Source organism: Nyctereutes procyonoides, unplaced genomic scaffold (genome assembly GCF_905146905.1).
Source record: "Nyctereutes procyonoides isolate TBG_1078 unplaced genomic scaffold, NYPRO_anot_genome, whole genome shotgun sequence".
Classification (NCBI taxonomy): Eukaryota; Metazoa; Chordata; class Mammalia; order Carnivora; family Canidae; genus Nyctereutes; species Nyctereutes procyonoides.
In genome coordinates, this window is record NW_026575091.1 from 630,752 (window position 1) to 657,566 (window position 26,815).

Sequence of the window (26,815 nt, forward strand, 5' to 3'; positions counted from 1 at the left end):
TGGGATTTGATCCCGGGTCTTCAGGATTGCGCCCTGGGCCAAAGGCAGGCGCTAAACCGCTGCACCACCCAAGGATCCCAATAAAATCTTTTAAAAAGAAAAAAGAGGGGATCCCTGGGTAGCTCAGCGGTTTGGCGCCTGCCTTCAGCCCAGGGCATGATCCTGGAGTCCCCAGATCGAGTCCCACATTGGGCTCCCTGCGTGGAGTCTGCCTGTGTCTCTGCCTCTCTCTCTCTCTCTCTCTGTTCCTCATGAATGAATAAATAAAATCTTCTAATAAAAAATAATATAAAGAAAGAAAAGAAAAGAAAAAGAAAAAAAGACCCATCATTTTTCCTGATTGCAGAGCCACTCTCTGGAACAACCTTCCTAGCCCCACTGCTGGCACCCAAGGACACACACTCTTCCTCATCCACCCACCTGGGTGGGGTGGTGGCATGTTGGGCAGAAGCAGGGGGAAAGCTGCTTTTGGAGCCCAGATCCCAAGAAGGGACGAGTGCACAGCAGGGCAACCCAGTGGTTCCCACCCAGCTCACAGGCCCTTGAACGTCAGATGAGACCACACATCTGTCCTGGCAAAGCACCCATCTGGGCCCTTCAAGGCAGCTGCTTCCTTCCTCACCAAAGCCCATCCACACGTACGGGTGGGCTGACGTGAGCTGCAGCAGGGGGCACTGGCTGCCCGAGTCCGCCCCACAGATGCCAACCCACAGGCGTCCTCACTCCCTGCCTCGGAGCAGACTTGGTCCTTCAGACACTGCAAACGCCGGGTCCACTCACCGTGCACACAGCCGATAACCCCAACCGCCAGCCAAGTCCACAGCTGGCTGGCCTGCTCGCCCCTACCCCCAGCCCCGCACTGTCCCGGCACACACCCTCCAGTGAGAGGCGGAACCCACGTTCCTGAGCAGAGCACCGCCGCTGGGCCTGGGCTCCGGGCGCGTTCACCCAGCAGCCACTGCAGGGCCACGCCAAGCGGGGGCAGGAGGGAGACGGCGAGTCCCCTCATGCAGGCCGCAGGGCAACGGGAGCAGACGGAGGCAGAGGGACGGCTGACAGCGGCCACCATCGCAGCGACATGCAAAAGCTGCCCAGCCCACGCCCTCCACGATCACCCGGTGGGAAGGGCTCCTGCACCCCCAGATGTTACCCCGAGGGGAGGACGCAGCGCACGCCACAGAGCCAGCAACTGCACCCGCGGAGCTGACACTTCCCAGAACTGGGAAACACCGCCGTCCCGCGACGTTGGAAGCCCCAGCCCTGACGGGGCGGTGTCAGGAGGAAACCACACCTGGACACCACAGGGCAAGGCAAAGCCACCAGGGAGGAGGACCGGCCTTCGAAGGAGTCTTGCTTCACTCACAGCCCACTTCTGAGGAGCAAAACTGGGAGCAAAGTCAGGGAAGGTGCATCCTCCATGGGCGGAGGGGAGACGGCGCCACAGCCCCACACCTCGTCACCCCCAACACCTGCACGTGTGGAGGGGAGATGCCACCTGCACCCTCACACCCCCCATCACCTGCACGTGCAGAGGGAAGACGCCGCCTGCACCTTGACACCTCATCACCCCCAACACCTGCATGTGCGGAGGGAGATGCACCCACACCCCCCCAACACCTGCACATGCGGAGGGGAGATGCCGCCTGCACCCCCACACCCCCCAACACCTGCATGTGCAGAGGGGAGACACCGCCTGCACCCCCACACCCCACCCCACCCAGAACACCTGCACGTGAGGAGGGGAGGCATCACCTGCACCCTCACACTCCACACACACCCCCAACACCTGCACCTGCGGAGGGGAGACGCCACCTGCACCCCCACCCTGCGGAACACCCTGCAGAAACCAGGGTAAACGTTTTCAGAACACAGAAAGAGCAGTTAGTTATCAACACACCCTCACCCAAAGAAAATCCTAAAGGTGCATTTTCAGACCTACAGGAGAGGAAAACAATTTCAGGCTCTGAGTTGCCGGAAGAATGAAGAAAAGCAAGTGGTGAGTTTCCAGGTGAATCAAGTAAGTGCAACCGGAATAAAGGAATAACAACCTCTTGTGGCCTTAGTGAGAGGAGACAATTAAAATATGACGAACAGGACCCTATAAGCCTGAAAGAGTTTTGTCAAAATAGGTGTTGGAAGATCTATCCTCATGTCTGTCACGAACAGATAAAGATAAATTAATTTTAAAATATAGCCAGTGCGGGGGCGCCTGGGCAGCTATGTTGTTTGAGGTCTGACTCGTGGTGTCAGCTCAGGTCACAATCTCAGGGTGCTGAGACTGAGCCCCCCATCAGCTCCGGGCCGGGCGCACTGGGCCGGGAGCCTGCTTAAGACTCCCTCTCTCCCTCTGCCTCTGCCTCCCCCCCGTACGAAAACCACTGCCAGTACATGCACATTACAACTTCCACAGTGACCACTAACGCAGAAATAGCGCTAAGTTTCAAACTAATATATGAAGTGGAAACAGAATAAGGAAAGATATCAGGACAAAATAAGGTAAGACAAATGAGAAAAACAGACGTAAAAAACCAGGAAAATGGGATCCCTGGGTGGCGCAGCGGTTTGGCGCCTGCCTTTGGCCCGGGGCGCAATCCTGGGGACCCGGGATCGAATCCCACATCGGCCTCCCGGTGCATGGAGCCTGCTTCTCCCTCTGCCTGTGTCTCTGCCTCTCTCTCTCTCTCTCTCTCTCTCTCTCTCTCTCTGTGACTATCATAAGTAAATTAAAAAAAAATTGTTTTTAAAAAATAAATAAATAAAACCAGGAAAATAGTAAGCACGAAAAACAAAACGGTAGCTACAAACCCAAACGTCAATAATTTTGATAAGTGACAACAGATGGGATGGATGTTCTAGTTAATCTAGTTAAAAAAACAAGGATTCAGATTGAATGAATATAGATTCTAGATCCATGCCGGAAAACCAAAGACACAAGCCACATGTAAGGATACAGAAAAGTCTAAAGAAAAGAGACGAAACTACCCTGGGCTATCCTGTCACCAAAGTGCAATTCAGATGCAGAGGATCACCAGATAGAGTTGTGTGGCCTCAAAGTTCAAGGCACTTGGAAGGTATTCTAGTCCAAATACATATGGCTCGTGATGTAGTCTCAAAGTAACAGAAATCCAAGAGAAATAGATAGATCCACCATCAGGCGAGAAGGGCTTTTTTTAAAAAAAGACTTCATTTTTTTGAATGAAACAGAGTGAGAGAGCATGAACAGGAGCGGGAGTGGGGAGCTGCAGAGGGAGAGGGAGAAGCAGGACCCCCCCAAGCAGGGAGCCCGACTCAGGGGCCCCGGGATCACGACGCTTCACCGACTGAGCCACCCAGGCACCCCAAGGCTAGAAGGTCTTAACACATTTCTGCAGCAGACAAAAAGGGGAACAGATCTGAGGACGGCAGGGATGGACAGACATCAAGCACCGCCGGCTGCCAGACACACATTCCTTTTCAGTACACAGACTGTGAAAACTGACCTCACAGTGAGCCATAAGGCAAGCCCCCAAAAATGTTAAGGACCTGGTGTCATACTGCCCACTTTCTCTGACCACAACATGACTAGTTAGAAAAGAACCATGGGAAGAAGAGACATGAACTGGATCATGGGAAAAGAACTAGGAAAAAACCCCAAATGTTTGTATATTAAGAAACTTTGAAATATCCTGGGAGGTTAAAAAAAGAACAATGGGAAATATAAAGAACACTTTTAGTGGGATGACTCTGTATAAAAGCTTGTGAGGTGCAGCCCAGGCAGCCCTTGTTCGGTAGATACAGATGCTGTAGGACAGGACACAAGGAGGAAAACAAGGAGCCACCCATGGGTCTTGAGAAATAAGAACAAGAACAGCGAAATAAACCCGAGGAGCATATGTGCCAGGAAATAAACAACCAGTGTTCATTTTTAAACACCGATGAGGGACGCCTGGGTGGCTCAGAGTGGGATCCGGGGATCCGGGATCGAGTCCCGCATCAGGCTCCCTGTGGGGGGAGCCTGCTTCCCCCTCCACCTATGTCTCTGCCCCCCTCTCTCTCTGTGTCTCTCACAAATAAATAAATCTTAAAAAATAATAATAATAAAATAAACACCAACGAGCCTCTGGTGAGACAGATCGGAGTGTGCCTGCCTACCCGCAGAGTCAATGGGAGGAACTGAAGGGAACAGCTCTACAGACACTGCAGCCATTGAAAAAAGACTATCACGAGCAGCTTTGTGCCAATAGACCTGAAAATCTGGATGAAATGGACAAATTCTCAGAAATACACATTAAAAAAAAAAAAAAAAAAAACGAGCTCAGAGGAGGAGAAAGTGTCCTAAACCGCTAAAGACACCGAATCTTGGTTGTGCTACCTACAAAGCAACCCCAAGCTATAGTTACTTTATGGGTGACTTTTCCCAAACATTCAGAGGATGCACAATTCCAGTCTCGCATCAACACCACCACAGGACAGCAAAAGAGGACACACTCCAAAGCACATCCCACGAGATATCTTGGTGCCAATATCTGGTGAGGCCGCAGACTCTACGTACGCATGCTGGAGTCCTAAACAAAATCGTAATCATAAACCCACCAACGAACAAGAAGGGTAATGCTGCATGACCAGGCTGGAATTTTTCTAAGGATGGAAGGTTAGTTTAATACCAGAAAATCCATTTACGTAGAGTAATGTTACGTAACATGACAGCGAGTCAAGGAAAATCACATGATGCTCTTGATTTAAAAAAAAAAAAAAACAACCATTTTGTTATATTCAACATCCACTCACATTAAGCACATAATAAACTCTCAGGAGAAGCCGTCACCCAGCTGTCAGAATGGCTGAAAGTCACAAGATGGTGGCATGGAATGTAACACAACGGCCGGTAGCAGCTGCAGATGGTGCCACCACTTCAGAAAACCGGGAGTTCTTCCTGAGACTGGCACGTGCCCCCCCCCCCCCCGTGGCCACTTATTACTCAGGAGAAGTGAAAGCATATGACTTTCAAAGTCCTGCACCCAAAGGGTTGTAGCAGCTTTAAACCCAAGAGCCTTAAAGTGGAAACAACCCACCCACCTACCAGAAGGATCAAGTTGACACAAAGCGCGCTTTATTCCTGCAGTGGGGACACTGTACACCAAGTGGAAGGAGCTGAGGACTCAGACTCGGCGTGGGTGAGCCCAAGAGCCACATGCTGCCCATGACAGCACTGAGAAGCTGGACAACAAGGGGACTTGCACTTGCCTGCAGGTGCAGAGCAGCGGCCTCGTCCTGCTGGGGTGTGGCTGACGGGCACACCGCTGCCAGAACCTGCACTGCCAGCTGGACATCCCTCCACCGAGTAAACTAAACCACAACAAGGTCCCTCAAGTGGGCCAGGGATGCAAACAGGGAGTTCGTAGAAGACAGACATGAGTGAACAATAAGCACGGGGAAGGATGACCAGTCTCGTAAAATTTCAAAATTGATTAATAACCCCCAATAGGAACGAAAAATAAATAGGAAGCTCAACGGTGTAAAGTGACCCAGAACCGGGGGGGTGGGGGGGGGCAGCAGCTGCTCTGGGAACCCAGCAGGGGGCACGCCCGGGAGGCCCCCAGGGAGGGTCAGCGGGGAGGACTGCCACCAGGTGCAGTGACCCCGAGGTAACCCATGACACCTGGCAGGAGCCCCCGGGGAAGAGCAGAGAGCTTGCTGCTGTGACCAGAGGGGAAGAGCAGGAAACAAGAGCCCCCAGGCCAAAGCGGGTGCGCAGGCCTTGCAGACGGCCAAGACATTCACGGGGATGGCAGAAGACGGTCTCAACACCTCTAGGCGGGGAAGGATTCCTGTCCTCTAAAGACAGTGCCGAGACTCAAGGCGGGGTGGGCACTAAAAATAAGGAAAAAGAATAATTGGCAGAGGAAGTGACCTGCAATTCTGCTGACGAGGAAGCACCAACAGCCTGCATTAGTAATCAGAGAAATTCAAATTAAAACCACAAAACCATTTCACACCCACCAGATTGGCAGAAATTAAAAGTCAGGCAAAGTGCTGGCAAGAATGCAGAGTACTGGGGACGCTCATCCTCGCCGCTGGGGGCTGGAGTTGGCACAACCGCACTCCGCGAAGCCGCTCAGTAGCAATACTGAGCACACACCCCCAAACCCTACTACGGCACGTGCTTCCGACGGGCCCGTGCAGAGGACAGGCCCTCAAATCCTGACACCAGCACGTAGGAAACTGGCCAAAGGTCCCCTGAAGAGCAGAGACCCACACTGTCATTCTGCAGGGACCGCCTTGCAGCCCTGACCGCCGCTGGCGCAATGTCACTCCAAAACTTAAGACTGGGCAAGAGCAAGACATGCAGGGGAGCAGAGAGAGTTTGACCCCTTTTACATAAAGTCCCAAGAGCAAACGGGAACAGCCTGCGCAAGGACTCTCCGGCGCAGAGGGTACAAGCAAGGGACCAGCACCACCTCTCAGGGAGGGGCCACGCTCACCAGGACAAGTGGGGGGGCGTCTGCTAAACCCGATGTTCTCTACATTCAAGCCATAAACTGTGCCTGCCTATCCTGACGACTCTGTGGCTTCAGGACACAACCTGCCGTCGTGTCCCCTCACCTGCCATGTCCCACCCACGCTGAGCCACGGAGCCCCCAGCACCTGGCGCTGCCCAGCCTTCTCATCCCACCCTCCCTGGAGTGGCCTTCCCAGACCAACTCCAGGAGGGGCTGACAGGGCCTCTAAATGCAGCTCCACCCTCCTGGCATCTCCTGCAACCTCTCCCACCACCACCCCCAGTCTAAATGCAGGGGTCTTTCAGGGAGCCCCAGGAAGCTGCTGAAGACCTGCGGCACCGAGAGGCTGCAGTCTGCACCCTGCCCGGGGGCACGTGGTGTAACAAGGGGGCACTGACAGAGACTTCCCAGACAGAGAAGAAGCAAGCAGGTGGATCCGGAGTCCTTGGCCCCAAACCCTGGCTGGCGCTGACCCTGAGGTCACACAGGGACACTGCATCCTCCAGGAGGCCCCATGCGCATCTAGCAGATGTGCTGAGGCCCATCCTTTCCAGGTGGCACAGCCAGTGCTCCGACCTCCGGCCCTGCACTCCTGGAGGGCGAACCCCACCGACCAGAAGCGCCCACACCGGGCTCCCCGGCTCCTGGAGAACGAGCTGTGGCGGAGCGTGTGGCCCCCTCGGCAGGAGGCCGCCCTCCCCGCGCTGGATGGCAGCCCTGAGGTCCTCGCCGGGAGGCCTCCCCCCAGGCGTGGTGTCCACTCCAGAAGGGACCCTGGTGCCAGTCTCCCCCCCAGCCTGAGCGCTCCATCGCCAGCGACCAGCGCGTTGGGAAGACACAGGGAGGCTGCCGGTCCGGGTGGAGCTGAGCGCCTGCAGCGGTGGGCTGTGGGGCAGACCTCGGCCGGTCGTTCCCGCGGGGACCCACGCGCTTCCCCACGCAGCGAGAGGCGGTCTTTTGCCCTCGCAAACCTGACAGCCCGATGCAGAGAGCCCGCCTGTGCACACGGAGGCGTCGCTAACTAGGGAGCGCAGAGCGAACGGGGACGGCCGCAGCACGGGGCACCAGGCCCCAGCACCACGGTAAGGAGGTGTGAGCGGCACGAGCGCGGTCCCCGGGTCACCCCCCGGGCGGCGTGGCGGGCCGCACAAGGGACTCTGACTGCGGCGGAGCCCAGAGGCGCCCGATCCTCTCGGCCAGCACCGCGGCGGCGCACAGGTGCAGGATGCCGCCGGGGGCGGAACCAGGTGAGCGCCCGCAGCCTCGCAGCACCGCGCCACTCCCTCCCGGCGCTCCCGGGGCTCGGGGCCCTGCGCGCCTCAGGCCTTGCGCCCGCAGAATGCGCAGGCCGGCTGGGGGCGCCGCCGCGCGGCACGGCCCGGGGGGGTCCCGGGTGCGGGGTCCCGGGTGCGAGGTCCCGGGGGGGGGGGCGGGGGGCGGGGGGCGGTCCAGGCTGCGGCCCCCGGGTGCGGCCCCGCTGCACGGCCCCGGCTGCCCACGCCCCTCCCGAGCAGGAGGTCCCGGGCGGGGTCCCGGGCGGGCACGGACGGGGCGCAGGGCCCGGATGCACGGAGCGGGGCGGGGGCCTCCGTTGCCTGCGGGCGGCGGTCCCGGGCGGGGCGGGGCGGGGCGGGGCGGGGCGGCGCGGGGCCCCGGCGGGCGGCGGAGCGGGCGCAGGCAGGTCCCGGGCGCCGGCAGGTGCGCGCGCGAACAAAGCGGCGGGGGCGGCGTACCTGGGCACGCAGCTGGGGCTGGAGCCGTCCACCTCCCAGGTGGCGAACAGGTTCATGGGCACCGGCGTGTTGAGCGCGGCGGGCGGGCCGGCCAGGCCCAGGCGGCCCCGCTCGGCCATGGCGCCGGCCCCGCCGCTCCCTCGGCGGCCTGCGCTGCGGCCGGGCCGCGGACGCGCGGCGGGCGGGCTGGCGGGCGGCCGGGCGCGCGGAGGGCGGCGGCGCGGTCACATGGCTGCCGGCGGCGGGGACGGCCGGGCGGGCGGCGGACAGGCCCGCGGGCGGCAACCAGGCTGCGGCCGCCCCGCCCCGCCCCGCGCCGCGCCGCGCCGCGCGCCCCGCCCCGCCCCGCGCGCCCCCCGCCGCGCGCCCCGCCCCCGCCGGCCGCCGCCGCCGATTGGTTGCGCGCGCGCGCGCTCGCCGCCCGGCGCCCAATCGCGGCCCGCGGCCCGCTCGCCGGAAGTGCGGGGACGCGCGCGCTCCCGGCCGCGGCCGCCGCCTCGCCAGGCGGCCCCGCCCTCCGCCCGCGGGAGCGCGCGCCCGCGCCTGCGCACAGGCCCCGCCCCCGGGCGCCACCGAGCAGGGGCTCCACACCCCCCTCCCCTCCCCCGCCCGGCACCCCCGTCCCGCGTCCGCGGCGCCCCCACGGCACCCTGCGTGCCCCGTGTCCCCGCGCACGGCCGCTGCCCCCGGCGTCCCGGTGTCCCCGCCCTAGCGCCCCGGGGCCCGCCCGCCCTGCCCCCAGGAGCGCTCCCGCCCCGCGACTGCCCGTGCGCCCCCTCGGGTGCCCGGCCCCGGCCCCGGCCCGGCGACGCCCCCGCCCCGCCCGGGGCCCTGGTGCACCCCAGGCCGGGCGTGCGAGCCGGGGTCCTGCCTGCAGGAGGGTCCTGCTCTGGGGGGTCCTGCCTGCAGGAGGGTCCTGCCCGCGGGGGTCCTGCCTGCTGGGGGGTCCTGCCTGCTGGGGGGTCCTGCCCGCTGGGGGGTCCTGCTCTGGGGGGTCCTGCCTGCTGGGAGTCCTGCTCTGGGGGGTCCTGCCCTGGGGGGTCCTGCTCTGGGGGGTCCTGCCCGCTGGGGGGGTCCTGCTCTGGGGGTCCTGCCCACTGGGGGGTCCTGCCTGCAGGGGGTCCTGCTCTGGGGGGTCCTGCCTGCTGGGGGGTCCTGCCTGCCATCAGGGTGCTGGCTCTGGGGTGGAGCTGATGCTCCCCCCCCACGCACGGTGCTCTCCCGCCGGAGCCCCTTACCTCTTACTGCCCAGCCGTGCCCCGAGCGCTCTTACCCCAAGACCAGGGAGAACGAATGTGGGTGGGGGGCAGGGGGCTCCTGGCCCCGGGGTCAGTGCCCTGGTGGACCCAGGCAGGAGGAGACCGAGACCAGGGTGACCCGCTGGGCCCGTGGGCAGGGCAGATGGGGAAAGGCCAGCTAGATTTGGGGGCCCAAGGAGGGGTTCCATCCCCCATCCTCCGGCGGTAGCTCTGGGGGGTCACCAGATGCTGCCCTGGGATGTAGGAAAAGCAGAAGTGTTTTTTTGTATTTTTTCTTTCCATTCCTTTTTTTTTTAAAGATTTTATTATTTATTTATTCATGAGAGACACACAGAGAGAGGTAGAGACATAGAGAGAGATCGGCAGGCTCCCCGCAGGGAGCCCATCAGGACCCCAGGATCATGTCCTGGGCTGAAGGCGGCGCTAAACCGCTGAGCCACCCGGCTGCCCTGTGTTTTGTCCACAAGTAGTTTTATAGAAACAGGTGCCGTCCAAGAACCTCTCTCTTCCCAGCCCTCTGGCTTTGCCACCGTGGGCCGCTGTCCCCTGCTGAGGACCCCGCCATCGGCAGCTACAGACGGCCAGGCCACACTTGGGAGTCAACGAGACAAGCTGTGCTTCCCACATGCGCCTGCCCCTGGGGTGGCACCACCCAAAGCCGTGAGGGCCTGTGTGTCCTCCGGCAGCCGACTGGCCGTTGTCAGAGAGAGCTGGTCCCACCAGGCAGAGCACCTGTGGGTCTTCTACCTACCGGGAGGGGGGAGGGGGATGTGGCCGTGTCCAGGGAGCACGCAGCAGTCCCCGTGGGGCCAGGCTGCCATTGACCTCAGCATTTGGCACGCTGCGCTGCGGGACAGTGTGGGGTACAGTCGCCGTCAGCTGGATGGGCTGCCTGACGCTTCACATCTGTGTGTGCCAGCATCACACCCAGGCTAGGAGTACGACGGGGGGCCAAGTGAGGAAATGTGGGGTGACCACGCCGTGCACACGGAGGCTTGACACCGACTGCCTGTTACAGCAGAGCTGTGCGCTTCCTGTGTGCCAGCCGGCATGGTGAGCCCTTGGTGGACGTGACAGTCCTGTCTGTTCCCACTCGACCACTGAGGAAACTGAGGCACAGAGGTCATGCAGCTGCTAAGGGGAGGTGCCCAGGTGTGTGCCCCACAATCTGGCCCAGAGCCACCCCAAGTGGCCACCATGGTGGAAATTCTTAAATACTTCAAGTCTGGGAGGCAGAGACGGAACACAGCCCCCTGTGCACTATACCGGAGACACTGTTCTGGTTTTTTTTTTTTTCTTTTTTTAAGATTTTACTTATTTATTCATGAGAGACACAGAGGGAGAGGCAGAGACACAGGCAGAGGGAGAAGCAGGCTCCACGCGGGGAGCCTGACGTGGGACTCGATCCTAGGACCCCGGATCACGCGTTGAGCCAAAGGCGGACGCTCAACCACCGAGCCACCCAGCTGCCCCTGTTTGTTCTGTTTTTTAAAGTGGTTCTATAGGAACACCAAGGGGTCAGTCGGGGTGAGACTGTGGCCTTTTGTGTTTTCCAAATTTTCTACAATAGATAACATGACGGTGGTCAGAGTTACTTTTTTGGCCAGAACCTGTTCTTTGCATTGTTATTCTCTGTATTCGAAAATGAGTCTGTGTCTATCTTCCACTTGTGGAACATCCCAGGGTAAGTGCCTTGAGAGCTGGGAGGACGCTCCTCCAAGTGAGCCTGGTGTTACACACACACACGCACGCACACACACCAGATGTTGGGAGCGCCTCTGCTTTCTGGTGACGGTTTCTTTAAGATGGGAACTTAGTTCAAGAGGAACTTGTCTGGACAACTGGGGTGTCTGGGTGTGATGGGGGAGGAGTCCCTGAGCTCCGTGGGCCCGTGGGCTCCGTGACGACCCCTCCTGAGGACTTGGTGGTGTGCCTCTGGCCTGCCGCTGTTTTGTAGATGGATTAAAGCCTCCGGTTTCCCGGATCCTTGGGTGGCGCAGCGGTTTGGCGCCTGCCTTTGGCCCAGGGCACGATCCTGGAGACCCGGGATCAAATCCCACACAAATCCCACATCGGGCTCCCGGTGCATGGAGCCTGCTTCTCCCTCCGCCTCTCTCTCTCTCTCTCTCTCTCTCTGTCTCTCTCTCTATCATTAAAAAAAAAAAAAAAGCCTCCAGTTCCAGCTGGTGCAGTGAACTCCCACTGTGTTGCAAGGGGGGGGGTCAGGCTCAAAGCCCCTTTTATGGGGCCCCACCCACGGTCACTGAGAACCCCCGCTGCCTGCAGGTTGGGCTCTGGCGTTCTCGGTGGGTGGTATGGACCTCCGGCTTATTGGGAACACATTCATCTACTCATCCTGACTTAAGCTGATACAGTCCAGGTGGGGGACGCGATGAGGCGCCAACAGGTGTGGTTCCCCTCCGGGTGCGGGTGTGGGGGGTGCTGGGCTCCCCTCGGTCCAGGAGCTGAGCATGCTTCATCCCACCAGCACAGCCCCCGGCTCCGGGGCAGAGTTGGCGACAGAGGGCACGCCGGTGCCGAAGCTCCGCTGTGCTCACACGGGCGGGCCACATTCCCGTGCACCGTGTGGGGCGGCTCAGCCTGACGGGGGGCACGGTCCGGGGTGGCCTCTGCTCCAGCCTGCAGCTCCGCCGGCCTTCTCTGCCAGGAACCCGTTGGAGCGGGTCCTCGTCTAGCGTGTGCTCCTGGCAGGATAGGCTCAGAAAGCCGTGCCTGTGGCCCGGGTCGTGCCCACTGCCCTGCGTGGAACAGCCGTGTGCCCGACCCCACCGCCGAGGTAGGGACAGAAAGCCTGCTCAGAAGGCACAGCGGGTGTCCGGGTGCGGCCAGGGGGCAGGCCCCCTGCAGGGAGAGGAACAGGGTCACCAGGGATCCGGGCGGCGTCCCCACGCAGGGCAGGTGCCTGGGGGGGTAGTGAGTAGGAAGGCTGGCCTCTGGCCCCCTGAGGGTAGAACAGGTGTGTGGGCCCTCGGTAGCCAGCCGCATAGGGCGTGTGGACTCACCTAAGGACGCCACCAACGATCAGTTGACAGTCCAACCTCATTAACCGCTGCCGCTGCCTTACCTCTATGGAAGCTACCGGTTCCCTCAGAGCTGCCCGCCAGCACCTCCCGGGTGACCCTCACGGGGGTTGAGTCCAAAGGTCGGGTATTGGCTCCTCCGTTGGCTTAATAAATGATGATCAGGCCAGTTTCAAACCCTGAGAACACGGGAGGGACAACGCAGGACACGGTTCCCGCCGTCGTGGAGCTGCCGTTCTCCCAGAGGGAGCACGAAGGGTCAGCATCCACACGGACGCGTGGTGCGGGCGGATAGCGGGGTCTCACCAGCGTACCGTGGGCCGGGAAAGCGCGGTGGGTGGGGCGCGGTAGCGGGTTAGAGGCCGCTGAAGGCGGAGTCGGTGACACGGAAGAGAAACCCGGAGAGAGTCCCCAGATCGCAGCACTAACGGAGAGTACGGAGGAGAGGTAAAGCATGTGGACGCAGGTGTGAAGACGCCCGGTATGGTCTCCCAGAGTCGTGGAACACGAGGAAAGGGACCGGGGACCCCTGAGTGGCTCAGTGGTTCAGCGTCTGCCTTCTGCCCAGCACATGATCCCAGAGTCCCGGGATCGAGGCCCGCATCGGGCTCCCTGCGTCGTGGACCCTGCTTCTCCCTCTGCCTGTGTCTCTGCCTCTGTCTCTGGGTCTCTTGTGAATAAATAAATAAAATCTAAAAAAAAAAAAAAAAGGAAAGGGACAACAGGCTAGATGAGGGAGTTGAGGATGTGAGGTGCAGATGCAGATGGTAACCACCATGTTGCTGTGGCAGGGGGTGGCCGGGGGGACACGGGGGAGGGGACCATACCCAGTAGGCCAGCGATGACCGTCTTCACGGGCCTGTTAGTAATGCAATGTTGATGAAGACCATAGGGTACCTCGAAGAGTCCTTCCGGCAAACACCCCACCTGGGGCAGGTGTAAGGGAGACCCAGACAGGGCAAGGAAGGTCATCGACACCTGTAAGGGGGTGGCAGCATGGACGTACCCAGCAGCCCGTGGAGGCTGACCCCCCCAGCCGCCGGGAGACAGGGAGCCTGTTCCTTCAGAGCCCCACCTTGGCAGGGTGGGGGCTCCAGGCACGTCTGTCGACTGTGGGGGAGCCTGCAGAGGAGGTGGTGAGCCAAGGCGCGGCACCCCATCACCCCAAACCCAGCAGGTGGAAAACAGCAGCGAAGCGGGGATCCTGTTCAGAATAGAAAAAGAAAAAGAACCTACCTGGGAACAAGTTCTGTAAAAGTTGGAAAGGGTTAAAAGTCTACTGAGGGGGCAGCCCCAGTGGCTCAGCGGTTTAGTGCCTGCCTTCAGCCCAGGGCATGATCCTGGAGACCCGGGATCGAGTCCCACGTTGGGCTCCCTGCATGGAGCCTGCTTCTCCCTCTGCCTGTGTCTCTGCCTCTCTCTCTCTCTCATGAATAAATAAATAAAATCTTTTAAAAAATAAAAAAATAAAACTCTACTGACTCTCATTTGAACCTGAACTGGGATCTATACCAAAATGTGGATTTGGATATAGTCAAATTAATTCTCGGATGTCTGTGCCACACTGAGCGGGAGCACGTGGCCAGGACACTTTTGCAAGAGAAGAGGAGGAGGTGCTGCATGGACCTGAAGAATGGAGTGGAGGGTGTCACGAAGGAGGGACCAGTAGTGGGGGGTGACTGTGGATGTGTCTCCCACACACTGGAACCCAAGGGGTGCTGACAGCTCCGTGGCAGTTGTCAGGAAAGGATGGGTTACCCAGAAAATGATATAGGGACAGCAGGCTGCACTTAAAAAAAGAACACTGGGCAGCCCGGGTGGCTCAGCAGTTTAGCGCGGCCTTTGGCCCAAGGCATGATCCTGGAGTCCCGGGATCGAGTCCCACGTCGGGCTCCCTGCATGGAGCCTGCTTCTCCCTCTGCCTGTGTCCCTGCCTCTCTCTCTCTCTCTCTGTGTCTCTCATGAATAAATAAACAAAATCTTTAAAAAACCACTTAATTTCTACCTCACTTTTTACACCAAAATAAATTCCAGATGGAGCAAGAATTTAATCATGAAACATGAAACTCTATGGGCTCTGGAAAAAACTGGAAGAAAATAGTTTGTAATCTTGGAGCAAGGAGGGCTGTTACAAGCACACTGCAAAACTCTAGAAGATGAGATTCATAATTTTGTCTATGTTCCTAAAAAAAAGTCAAAGACCACAAATTTGGAAAAAATGCAAAAGATATACCAAAAGACTAATTCTTAAAAATATTTTTTACTTATTCATGAGAGACACACAGAGAGGCAGAGACATCAGGAAAACGATGTTGAAAAGAGCGTCGAACGCAGTGGCAGATGCTCCACTTGCCTAACAAGAGACAAAGGTCGTGGGCAGCCCGGGTGGCTCAACGGTTTAGTGCCTGCCTTCGACTCAGGGCGTGATCCTGGAGTCCCAGGATCGAGTCCCACGTGGGCTCCCTGCATGGGGCCTGCTTCTCCCTCTGCCTGGTCTCTGCCCCCCCCCCTCTGTGTCTCTCTGTGTGTGTCTCTCATGAATAAAAAAAAAAAAAAAAAAAAGAGACAGACAAAGGTCGTGAAACAAAGACGGGAAGCAGGCCGCGGTGGCTCCCGATAGCAGAGAAGAGCTCATCCCTCCTCCTGCTCCGAGCACCCTCCCTGAGTTATCATCGCCCCAACCCCCCACTTCAGGTGTACCTCCTGAGACCCAGGATCCCCACCTTGGGTCCCTCCTCCAGCGCCGACAGAGACGTGCTAGGGGCCCCCCTGCATTTCACAGAAAAAGGCCTCAGATGACGTCAGCCGTGGCCAGGAGTGAGGGACATGGACAGGGCACTCGGGGTGGGGGGTGCACTCTCCCGCCCCAGATTTTACGACCTCAGTGACCACGGCCTCTGTCCAGCAGCAGGGCCACTGCCAGGTCTTCCTAACTTGGGGCCAGCTGGCGGCTCCCACCCCTTCCCGAAGGCTCCCAGCTCCCCCTGCCAGTGACCACCCATCCCTCCTGTCCTGCAGGGGCAGCTGCAGGGGGTGCAGCCCGCGTGGCTTTCGAGGCTGGGTGGGAACTGGGCCCCCCCCCTCAACTGGCCCTGACCCTCCCCCACCTCCTCCCCTCGCCGGGCCTCTGCGGCTGTCCCTGCGCACGGCCTCTCTGCCCTCCTGTGAGCACAGGCCCTGGAGGCGGCCTTCTCTGCTGCCGGGACAGGGTCCTCCCGGAGCCCAGTTGACCTCAGGGTCCTTGACCTCGGGCTTGCAGCCTCCCAAGCTGTGAGGAGTCAACGACCGCACTCACGACGCCCGGTCGGGGTGTTTGTGCTGGCAGCTCCAGCAGCTCACCCGGGAGGGCAGCAGCCCAGCACTGGTGCAGACGCGGGAAGGGCCCAGCGTGGAGGGGACCAGCCCAGCCTTCCCACCGGGATTGATCCACCCCGCTGAGCCCCCATCAAATGCCAGTCCTACGACAACATATTGTCTTTCAGGGTTTTTTTTTTTTTTTTAAGTAGACGCCATGCCCAGTGCAGAGCCTGATGTGGGGCTTGAATTCACAACCCGGGGTCAAGATCCGAGCAAGATCAAGAGCCGGATGCCTAACAGACCGAGCCACCCAGGCATCCCTTCTCAGTGGATTTTTTTTTATATATACCAGCTTTATTGAGGTAGAATTAGCATATAACAAAATCCAAAATAAAAAATAATAATAAAAAAAAAGGGAACCCTGGGTGGCGCAGCGGTTTGGCGCCTGCCTTTGGCCCAGGGCATGATCCTGGAGACGCTGGATTGAATCCCACGTCGGGCTCCCGGTGCATGGAGCCTGCTTCTCCCTCTGCCTGTGTCTCTGCCTCTCTCTCCGTGTGTGTCTCATGAATAAATAAATATAATCTTTAAAAAAAAAAGAACGTACATAAAATCCATCCATTTAGAGCATACAAGTAAATGATTTTAGTGAACGTGTAACGTTGTGCGGCCGTCACCACCAATTTTAAGCCGTTCTCAGCACGCCCAAACTTCCCCTGTGCCCGTTTGCAGCCACCTCGTGTTCTGTCCCCACCCCCTGGCAACCGCTGTCTGCTTTCTGTATAAGAAATATAATATTTCTTATCTGTAGATTTCCCTTTTTGGACATCTCACATAAGTGGAAATACACCATATGGGATCTTTCGTGTCTGACCTCTTGCACTTAGCACGGTGTTCGTGAGGTGCTTTCATGCAGATCTGTGAGTACTTTGTTCTTTTTATGGCCAGCCGGGTAATATTCCGTGGTAGAGATATGCTGCCTTTTGTCTATCCGTTCACCGCTTGGCGGATGCTGGGCTGCTTCCAGCGGGGCTGGTAGGACAAATGCCACCATGAACGTTCGTGGACGAGGCTTTGTGTGGACCTGAGCTCTCAATTCTCTTGGGCACATTCCTGGAAGAAGAAACGTGTACTATGGTAGCTCTTGACGAGCGAGACTCTTAAAGAAACTTGTAAAGACCCTCTTAAGGGGATCCCTGGGTGGCGCAGCGGTTTGGCGCCTGCTCTTGGCCCAGGGCGCGATCCTGGAGACCCGGGATCGAGTCCCACGTCGGGCTCCCGGTGCACGGAGCCTGCTTCTCCCTCTGCCTGTGTCTCTGCCTCTCTCTCTCTCTCTGTGACTATCATAAATAAATAAAAAATTTAAAAAAAATTAAAAACAAAAAGACCCTCTTAAGACTCTCGAAATGTTGGGACGCCTGGGTGGCTTGAGGTTGAGCACCAGCCTTCAGACCAGGGCCTGATCCTGGAGACCCGGGGTCAAGTCCCGTGTCGGGCTCCCTGCATGGAACTTGCATCTCCCTCTGCCTGTGTCTCTTTCTCTGTCTGTCATGAATAAATAAATAAAATCTTTTTTTTAAAGATTTGAGTAGACATTTCACCAAAGAAGACGCACAAATGGCCAAAAAGCACACGAAAAGATGCTCAAATCATCGATCATTAGGGAAATGCAAATCAAACCGTATATATATATATATACACCACCTCTTCTTTACCCATTCATGTATCAATGGACACTCGCGCTGCTTCCGTAGTTTGGCTATTGTAGATAACGCTGTAGTAAACGCAGGGGTGTGTGTATCCTTTTGAATTCGTGATTTTGTATTCTTTGGGTGAATACCCAGTAGTGTGATTACTGGATCATCGGGTAGGTCTGTTTTTCCAGAGTGACTGCACCAGTTTGCGTTCCCAGCAACAGTGCACAAGGGTTCCCCTTTCCCTGCATCTTCACCAACACTGGTTGTTTCCTGACTTGTTGATTTTAGCCATTCTGACTGGGGTGGCTTCAGGTCTCACATTCAGGTCTTCAAACATTCTGAGTTTATCTTTGTGTCTGGTGCAAGAGAATGGTCTAGTTTCACTCCTCTGCACGTGGCTGTCCAATGTTCCCAGCACCATTTATTGAAGACACTGTCCTTTTTCCAGTGGATCATCTTTCCTGCTCTGTCGAGTATTAGTTGACCATAGAGTTGAGGGCCCACTTCTGGGTTCTCTATTCTGTTCCATTGATCTGTGTGTCGGCTTTGTGCCAGGACCACACTCTCTTGATGACCACAGCTCTGTAGTACAACCTGAAATCTGGCATTGTGATGCCCCCAGATATGGTTTTCTTTTTCAAGATCGCTTTGGCCATTTGGGGTGTTTTCTGGTTCCATGCAAATTTTAGGATAGTTTATTCTAATACAGTAAAAAATGCTGTTGGTATTTTCACAGATTGCCTTAAATGTGTAGACTGCTTTGGGTAGTATAGATGTTTCAACAATATTTGTTCTTCTGACCCATGACATGCTGCCATTGCTTTGAGCCACTACATCTTGGGGCAGCTTTTTTTTTTTTAAGTTTTTTTTTTAATTTTTATTAATTTATGATAGTCACACACAGAGAGAGAGAGAGGCAGAGACACAGGGAGAGGGAGAAGCAGGCTCCATGCACCGGGAGCCCGACGTGGGATTCGATCCCGGGTGTCCAGGATCGCGCCCTGGGCCAAAGGCAGGCGCTAAACCGCTGTGCCACCCAGGGATCCCTTTTGTTTTTTTTTAACTGAATAATAGATGACAGAAAAGGAACATGCAAAGGAACAGAAGTGCGTCTACAGAGAGGCAACACATCACATCACCCAGTGCACTGGAGGCACAGAATAAAGCAAAAGGGGGAAGACAGAACCGTAAGCCCACTGTCCTGAGGGCCCTGCAGGTGGCTCAGGATCATATCTCTGCAGTCCTGTTCTGCGCATACACACTTTTTTTTTTCAAGATCTAGTTTGAATTATACAAATTCCTTTTTTTTTTTTTACCTAAGAACACACTGTGAGCATTTTTTATATCCTTAAACATCTTTCTGGAGTGTGGCTTTCCATAGTCTTTTGGTATTCTGTGATGTGGATACACCCTAACCTGTTTACCCAGATGTTCACTGGGGGCATTTAGACCAATGTTGTATACTTGGCAAAACATTACTAGCATCTGATTAAAATGGTCAGTTAGTAAGAGCTATGGGAAGGAGGAGCTTATATTGCCAGTATATATACGTATTTTTTAAAGATTTTTTTAGAAGATTTTTTTATTTATTCATGAGAGAAACAGAGACAGGCAGAGACACGGGCAGAGGGAGAAGCAGGCTCCATGCAGGGAGCCCTACGCGGGACTTGATCCCGGGTCTCCAGGATCAACGCCCTGGGCTGAAGGCAGACGCTCAACCGCTGAGCCACCAGGGATCCCAAGATGTTATTTATTTATTCATGAGAGATGCAGAGAGAGGCAGAGACATGGGCAGAGCAGAGGGAGAAGCAGGCTCCCTGTGGGGAGCCCAACATGGGACTTGATCTCAGGACCCCGGGATCATGACCTAAACGAAAGGCGGGTGCTCAACTGCTGAGCCACCCAGGTGGCCCATATTATCGGCATTAATAGAACTTGGTTATATCCTGAGAGAACACAGGAGAAAAGGCTGGGACTGTCCAACGTTATGAGGTATAAAGGGAAGGTCCATCCCCCAAACAGCGAACAATAAAACAAAACACCTCTTGTGGCAGAGAGAGCTGGGTGGCACCAGCATCTGCTCTCTCCTCTCCCCTAGGGACAGAGGCCTCCATTTAGGGCTGGACACAAGACCCCGCAGAAGGGAAACACCCTTGCTCAGCCTTCCAGCAGAAGCTGGGACTCTGTGCCTGGCTCAGGAAGGAATATTTGAGTGTGTGGACAGCAACACCTTGTTCCTCGGTGAGGGAACTGATGCAGCGTGCGTAGACCCAAAGGGGGCGATGGAGGAGGCTGAGGGTCCCCTCGTGTGTCAGCGGACTGGCTGCAGGCGCCCAGATCACACATTCCTTCTGGGTGTGTGTGTGCGGGGGGGGGGGGGGGTTACAGAGAGACCGGCTGGGGGCTCCGTGGCGCAGGTGGCCGTCCCGTGGGGGGCCCCATCCAGTCCAGGGCCCGGACAGAACGAAGGTGGAGGAAAGACAGATTCGTCCCCTTTCCCCGCCTCAGAGCTGAGGCCAGGAGCTTGGTCCCCGTGCTGTCCTCAGACCTGGTCTTGCACCACGGGCTCCCCTGGGCCCTGGCTTGCAGAGGGCAGATCGTGGGAGTCCCCCGGGCCCCGCGGTCACAGGAGCCAGGTCCTCAGCATCCAGTCTCGTGACGAGTCTCCCCACACATGTGCTTCCTGCGGGCCCCGTTTCTCTGGAGACCCCAGGCTGCCACAAGAAGCTTGAGAAGCGGGGCCCCTGGGCGGCTCAGCAGTTGAGCGTCTTCCTTGGGCCCAGGGCGTTACCCCAGGGTCCCGGGATCAAGTCCCACGTCGGGCTCCCTGCATGGAGCCTGCTTCTCCCTCTGCCTGTGTCTCTGCCCCTCTCTCTCTCTGTGTCTCATGAATAAATAAATGCATCTTTAAAAAACAAAAGAAGCAGCAGCTTGAGAAGCTGGTGATAGATCCAGCTGGAAGGATAAATCAGGGTTGTCCCCGAGGAGCCGGCCTTGCCATGCGACCGGCTCACGGGCTGCGACGTGGCGGGGGCTGGAAGTGCAACCAGTGAAGTAGAGCTTGTTATCACCCCAGAAACCGCACTTTGGAAGCAGGGGGTGACCCCAACCCACGCGTAGAGGTCCCAGGCGATGGCCATGGCTAAAGCCATGCAGGAATCAAGGGGCGCCGGAGAGCACGGCCTCTCTCACCGCCACCTGCAAGGACCCCGAGTTTCAGCCTTCCCCCCTACAAAACACCAACAGGAAGCCCGGGAGGACGGAACAGCGAGGCGTGAGGGGCATCGAGTACAGCAAAGCCACGCTGAGACGCAGGGGACATTGCCGGCTGAGAGCCTGGAGCTGTCAGGTGTGTCCACCGCCGAAGCCCCCCGCAGCAACGGTGGAGGGTGAGCAGGAGAGACGTGTCTGTGTGGCGCAGCAGGCCCAGGGGCGGCATCCCCAGCCAGCACAGCCTCCCGCGCACGGGTAGGGGCAGGGCAAGGGCCGGGAAGGGCACACCTGCAGATGGCGTGGACCGGCTGGGCAGGGCCCCCCGCGGGGACGCTCACGGTCCTCTCCAGGCTTCGGGGGGGTCGAATGCCAGGGTCCCTGTGCCACGCAGGCCGGAGCTGCGTGCCAGTGCACTGGAGGGGCTACCTCGGGCCCCCCAAGGGAGCGCAGGCGGGTAGGTCAGGAGAGGACCCTGCGGGTGGCAGCACCGCGTAGCGACACTTGCTGGTGCCTCCGAGGTCACCCTCAGACCACTGGGGAGCATGTGTGCCTGGGGATCCGGCCAGCGGGGCCTCTGGGAGTGACCCTCGGGTCGCAGGGCAGGGTGCACTTGGGTCGCGTGGCATAGCCTCCCCAGCAAACGCACGGCAGCCGCGAGAAACGGCAGCTTTACAGACTCTAAAAATAGAGTATATGATACGATCCCATCTGGCTAACAAACGTGTGTGAGCGCATGTACGTGTAAAATACATATTTCCGTGTAGGTGACGATACCTGGCGGAGACCTTTTTCCAAGTTAGAAACGAACCCAACGTGTTAAGCAATAGTGGGAATGCACTCAATTTAGTTTCCCCTTTCTGCTTGTCTGTGTTTCCTATTTTCTCTGCAACGGACACGTATTAATTGTGTGCTAAAAATAGAGGAAAATAATACAAGCCCTGTAGTCAGAACCCAGCAGGCCCAGCCGGCTGCTGGCCGGGCGGCGGGTGCCATCTGGCTGGGGCTTCTCCTGGGCCTGGAAAAGCCAAACGAACAAAGCCCCCCGCCCCCCACCCTGCGCCCGCGGCAAGCAAGGCCATTGTCGTACGAGTACTGTCCCGCCGGGCTACAGCCCTGGTATCAAGGGGAACCACGCAAATCTACGAGGCGGTGAAAAGGTCCCAGTGCAGATAGATCAGAAAGGATGTGAGACGGAGACTCTTGTTGGCACCAGCAGCAGAGTCGCAAGTTAAAACACGATGCGCGCTTCGCCGTCTCCTGGGTACAGACTAACGTAGACGAGAGGGACCTCAGGCTGCCAGGACACCCAGGTGCCTCGCTTTGCTCTCGGCTGCTGTCCGCCCACTCGCTCCTCATTCCCCAGCAGGCAGGGCTCGGCTGGCCTCTGGGCGGAGGCAGCAGCCCTGGCTGGTGGCTCGGTGGCTCGATGGCTGGGGGCCCAGCACAGAGTCTAGTGGCCTCTTCAGGCGGGATGGGACGTGTCAACCGGGATATGGGAACAGGTGCGTGCGACATTTCAAAGAGCAAAACTCGGAGACAGGAATGTCTAACAGCAGAGAAGTGTCAGAATCAGGGGTGGATGGGACGCCTGGGGGCCCAGCACTTGGGTGCCTGCCTTTGGCTCAGGTTGTGATCCAGGGATCCGGGATCGAGTCCCATGTCGGGTTCCCTGCATGGAGCCTGCTTCTCCCTCTGCCTTGTCTCTGCCTCTCTCTCTCTCTCTCTCTGGGTCTCTCATGAATGAATAAATAAAATCTTTAAAAAAAACAAACTTTGCAGTAGACTGGGAGTTTGCAAATAATAGGTCCAGCTGTTCTACTAATGCTGCGTGCTCACATGTGTAATCCAGAACCACCCGGGTTCAGGGGCTGCGTCACAGGCCCTGCGTCCTTCCTTTCCTGGGACATGTGCTGGCTCATTACGTTCAGCCGAGGCTTGGAGACATCAGGACATCCCGAGAACCCCGGTTCTTGATCTGAGTTGCAGAGGTGGGTGGCTGTGCAGGGCCGGGAGGTGGGAATGAGCACCCTGGCCCCCAGCTTCTGTGGAGCAGGATGGACTGAGCCCCCCCACGCCTCGCAGTGAGGGCAGGACCAACAGATGGCTACGGGGAGTTGTGTGCAAACAAAACTGTCCGCGGGATGTTGGTGGTTTCCCACGACGCTAGGGTGGAGGTGCCATCACCCCTAGTGTGCAGACAGGAGATGGGAACTGAGAGAACTTGCACATGGCCGTGTCCCGGTGGGAAGGCGAGATGCTGACGGGCTCGGGGGAGAGGCCTTATAGCAGGCCTGGGGCTTGTCCATCACGTGTGGTAAGGTGACAGACCTGGGGACGACTGTCTTTGAAGGAAGGGTTTATCGCTGACGGTTCCCACAAGGAGGGGTGGCCTCTAGTGGTCTGGAACCTGGCCCCGGGTCATCCAGGGCAGGGGGATCGTGTCCCTACCACAGCAGCAGGCTTGGAGCAGGCGCACAGGGTCTGTCCTCGGCGTTGGTTGGTTAGTGCATCAAAGCAGAGCTCAGGCCAGCTGTTTGCTCTCTGGAGGACTTACGTGACCCTGGGTCTGTGCAGCCCCAGGACATCAAAGCATCATAAAATATACAAAGTTAAAAAAAAAAACCAACATGATGAATACAGAAAGTAGGAGGAGCAGGCGGTTTGTGGCGCCTCCTGGTCCCCCTGGTCCAGGAACCCGCTGGCCGGGCTGTGTTTCTCAGGCCCTGACCTAAGGAAACCCTTTCTGCTTTGTCTCCTGGGCGCATCCAGCTCAGATTAAAGCTGGTGTCTTGGGCACCCGGGTGGCTCAGCGGTTGAGCATCTCCCTTTGACTCAGGTCATGATCCTGGAGACCCGGGATCGAGTTCCCCATCGGGCTCCCTGCATGGAGCCTGCTTCTCCCTCTGCCTGTGTCTCTGCCTCTCTCTCTCTCTGGGTGTCTCTCATGAGTAAATAAATAAAATCTTTTAAAAAAATAAAAATAAGTTAAAAAATAAAGTTGGTATCTTTCCAGTCCCATGGTCACACTGCTTTCTGGGGTCCCCTCTAAGAAACAGCCATGCAGTGAGCCCCCAGCCTATCTGCTCTTCTGTTCCTGGAGTCAGAGAGAGCAGGGGAAAACCTAGGGCCCCTTCCACGGTTGACTGGAGTGCATGGCTCACCCCTCCTGGGCTGACTCCCTTTCCCTAGCCTGGGCACGCCAGGTGCCCTTGTGGGTGCTGGGAGTTGGCACAGGGCCCCCCATGTCTCCCTCCATGTCTGGAGCTTGTCAGTACAGGCTCCGGCCTGGTGGTGCATCCTGTGCTTATCGAGCCTCTTCCGTGTGCGAGCTACTGGGGTCCCGGGGGAGCCTGCCGGGCGTCCTAGGGAGGCAGCTTCCCTACAGCCTCCCTCCACACTGGCTGCATTCTTTGTACGCTCACCCGGCCTTCTGGGGGGCTCACTCCCTTCTGTGGTCCGTCTGAGCAAAGGCTTCTTGGCCCTGACAGCACCCACTTCTCCCTATCACCCAAACCAGCCATGCTCTTCACACCTCTTCCTCTGTGGGTGCTGTCATCCCCACCCCTGCCCCTTTGTTCAGTGAAACCCCAGGCCTGGCCCACCTGATGCGGATGTGGCCCCTGGGCAGCCCCCGGGAGCCTCCCTGGGAGTCCCCCTGGTTTCTGTAGCCACGGGGATCCAGGCTGGATTCCAACTCGGTCCCCTGTTGACCGTGTGCGATTCTCAGGGGTCGCACTATGCAGTGGGCATGAGAGCATCTGCAGCCTCGTGTTGCCACGATCACTGAGGGCGGCCGTGCTCGGACGGAGCAGTGTGCCTGGGAAGCAGTAACAGATGCTGCGGAGACACCCCCCCAGATGCCCCTCCCAGCTGAACAATGGGCTTCCAAATAACCCTTGGATCCAAGGGGAAATCGAAAGGGGAATTAGAATTCTAGATTGAACGAAATGAAAACCGAACCCATCGAAATTTTTGGGATTAGAGGCAGGTGTCTAGGCCGCAACACCTACGTCACGGGGGACGGAAACTGCACCGAGGAGCTCATCTCCTCCCTACAAAACGGGGGGAGAAAGAACTAATTAAACCCCACTTAAGCAGAAGGAAGGACAAAATAAATGTCAGAGTAGAAATCAATGAAACAGAGCCCTGAAAAACAATCAAGAAGATCAATAAACCTGGTGTGGTTGTCTGAGGAGGTCGGTCACGTTGACAAACCTCCGGATTGATCTGGACGCCAGACACCGAAGACAGAGATGGTCACTTCCAGGGTCTTGGATGTGAGACGGACGGGGGCATCATCCTGCTCATCGTGTTGACTCTGGGGATGCTTTTGTGGGTGTCGGCACTTATCAAATGTACCAAGTAACCGTTGGGCTAAAGAAGAAGCCAGAAGGGGAACTTATCAAATCACACACATTAATATGTGTGGTTATCACATCCCTGTGAGAGCTCGAGGAAGCTGCAAACAAAACCCAAAAGCATTTTTTGGGAGAAATTTGGAAAGACCTCAATAAAGGAGTCTCAGAGAAGATGGAGGTGGACGCTCGGCCGCAGGCCCCAGGTCCCTGGTGACTCCTCAGACTCTAGCTTCGGCCTGAACAGGCAATGCCTGCAAATGAGAACAGAGCACCCTCACAGAGCCTGAAATAAAGCTTGGAGTCCCATCAATGCCTGATTGTATCGAGGAGTGGGCCCCTACCCTATTTGACGGACAGAATAAAAAATGAATTCTCTCTGAATAAGAAAGACACCTCCCAGAGCCTCGAGGTTTTCCATCAGGATGGTCATCATTTATCCCAAAATGACCAGGTGTGCCAAGAAACAGGATCCCACAAGCCAAGAATAAATGGTGGACACGGACAGACGGGTCACCATATCAGAAAATCCCTGCAGTGAACCTTAAAATGTGATTAATATGGGCAAGACAATGGATGGAAAAAGCGGAGAATTTCATCAGGGAATTGACGTCTAAAGAGAAAAATACCAGATGGATGTTTGAGAAGTGAAATCTAAAATAACCAAAATCAACAATTGAATAGATGGTTTTAACAGCGGATTATGGAGAGCAGAAGAGGGGATTTGAGAAGTGGAAACTGGGTGAGCAGGAGAATACCCAGGGGGAAGGGCGGAGGGCAGGCCAGGAGTAACGATGCAGAGCAGAGTGCCAGATGCTGGAGCACATGGGGCCTGGGGGTCACTGCTGTCCCAGAGGCAGGGGGCTGACCGCGGAGGGCGAAGAAGCAATATGTGAATGATATTGGCCAAGGATTAAAAAAAAAAAAAAACATGAAAGACCAAAACTATAGATTTAAGACACTCAATGAATTTTAATTAGCATAAATACAAAGAAAATACACTTACGGACATCCTAGTAAAACTGCAGAAAGTCAAAATTTAAAAGCATCCAGGAGAAACTGATACATTATCCTTAGAGTGCAACGGAAAGAGACAAAGCAGAATTTTTCAACAGAAATGAAAGCAGGAAGACAATGGAATGGTGTCCTGGACGTGCTGAATGGCAAGGACGGCCAACTTTCAATTCCGTATGGGGGGCCGGTTACTGCTGCGGGGCCCCTCTCTCTGGCTGCTGCCCAGCGGCTCCCCCACACTGCGGGGACACTCCCTGTGCCCTCTCACGGTCCCCCACCTCGGGGCTGTGCATCCTGGGCCTGTGATGTCTGCAGCCAGGCCCTGGAGGGCAGGCTCCCCTCCAGACGCTCCCCCTGCACACAACACCCACCCCTCTCCCTGCTCCCAAGAGCTCCCCACAGGAGGCCCCGGGCAGCTGCAGAGGCCTCTCAGGGTCAGCCGGGGTCCCCCTCTCTGGAGGCCCAGCTCCCACTCCGGGGTTCCCGCCTACCCAGGGAGTTCCACTCCCTGCCTGGGGCAGTCTCCCCTTGTCTCCACGGGCTTGCAGGACGGGCTTGCAGGACGGGCTTGCAGGACGGGTAGCTGGAGAGAAGGAAGCTCTGGGTGCTTCCCTGGCTCTGCAGCTGCGGCCTTGGCCTTGCCCTGGTGCTCTGTCCCCTTAGCTTAGCGTCTGTGTGTCCTTGCTTGGGTGAGGATTTCCCTCCCGCCCCCAGGGCCAAGTGAGTC

General features: G+C 57.2%; 1 protein-coding gene across 3 annotated transcripts in view; it reads right to left on the reverse strand.

Annotated features, from left to right (window-relative positions):
• LOC129514700 (phosphofurin acidic cluster sorting protein 2) overlaps positions 1 to 8,375 on the reverse strand; it is a 55,457-nt gene extending 47,082 nt beyond the window's left edge. For all 3 annotated transcript variants that reach the window (XM_055333435.1, XM_055333434.1, XM_055333437.1), the window contains exon 1: positions 8,213 to 8,375. In XM_055333435.1, coding sequence (XP_055189410.1) covers positions 8,213 to 8,331 — 119 coding nt within the window. In that variant the 5' untranslated portion in view covers positions 8,332 to 8,375. The remainder of the gene's footprint in view (positions 1 to 8,212) is intronic.
• Positions 8,376 to 26,815: the final 18,440 nt, after the last annotated feature.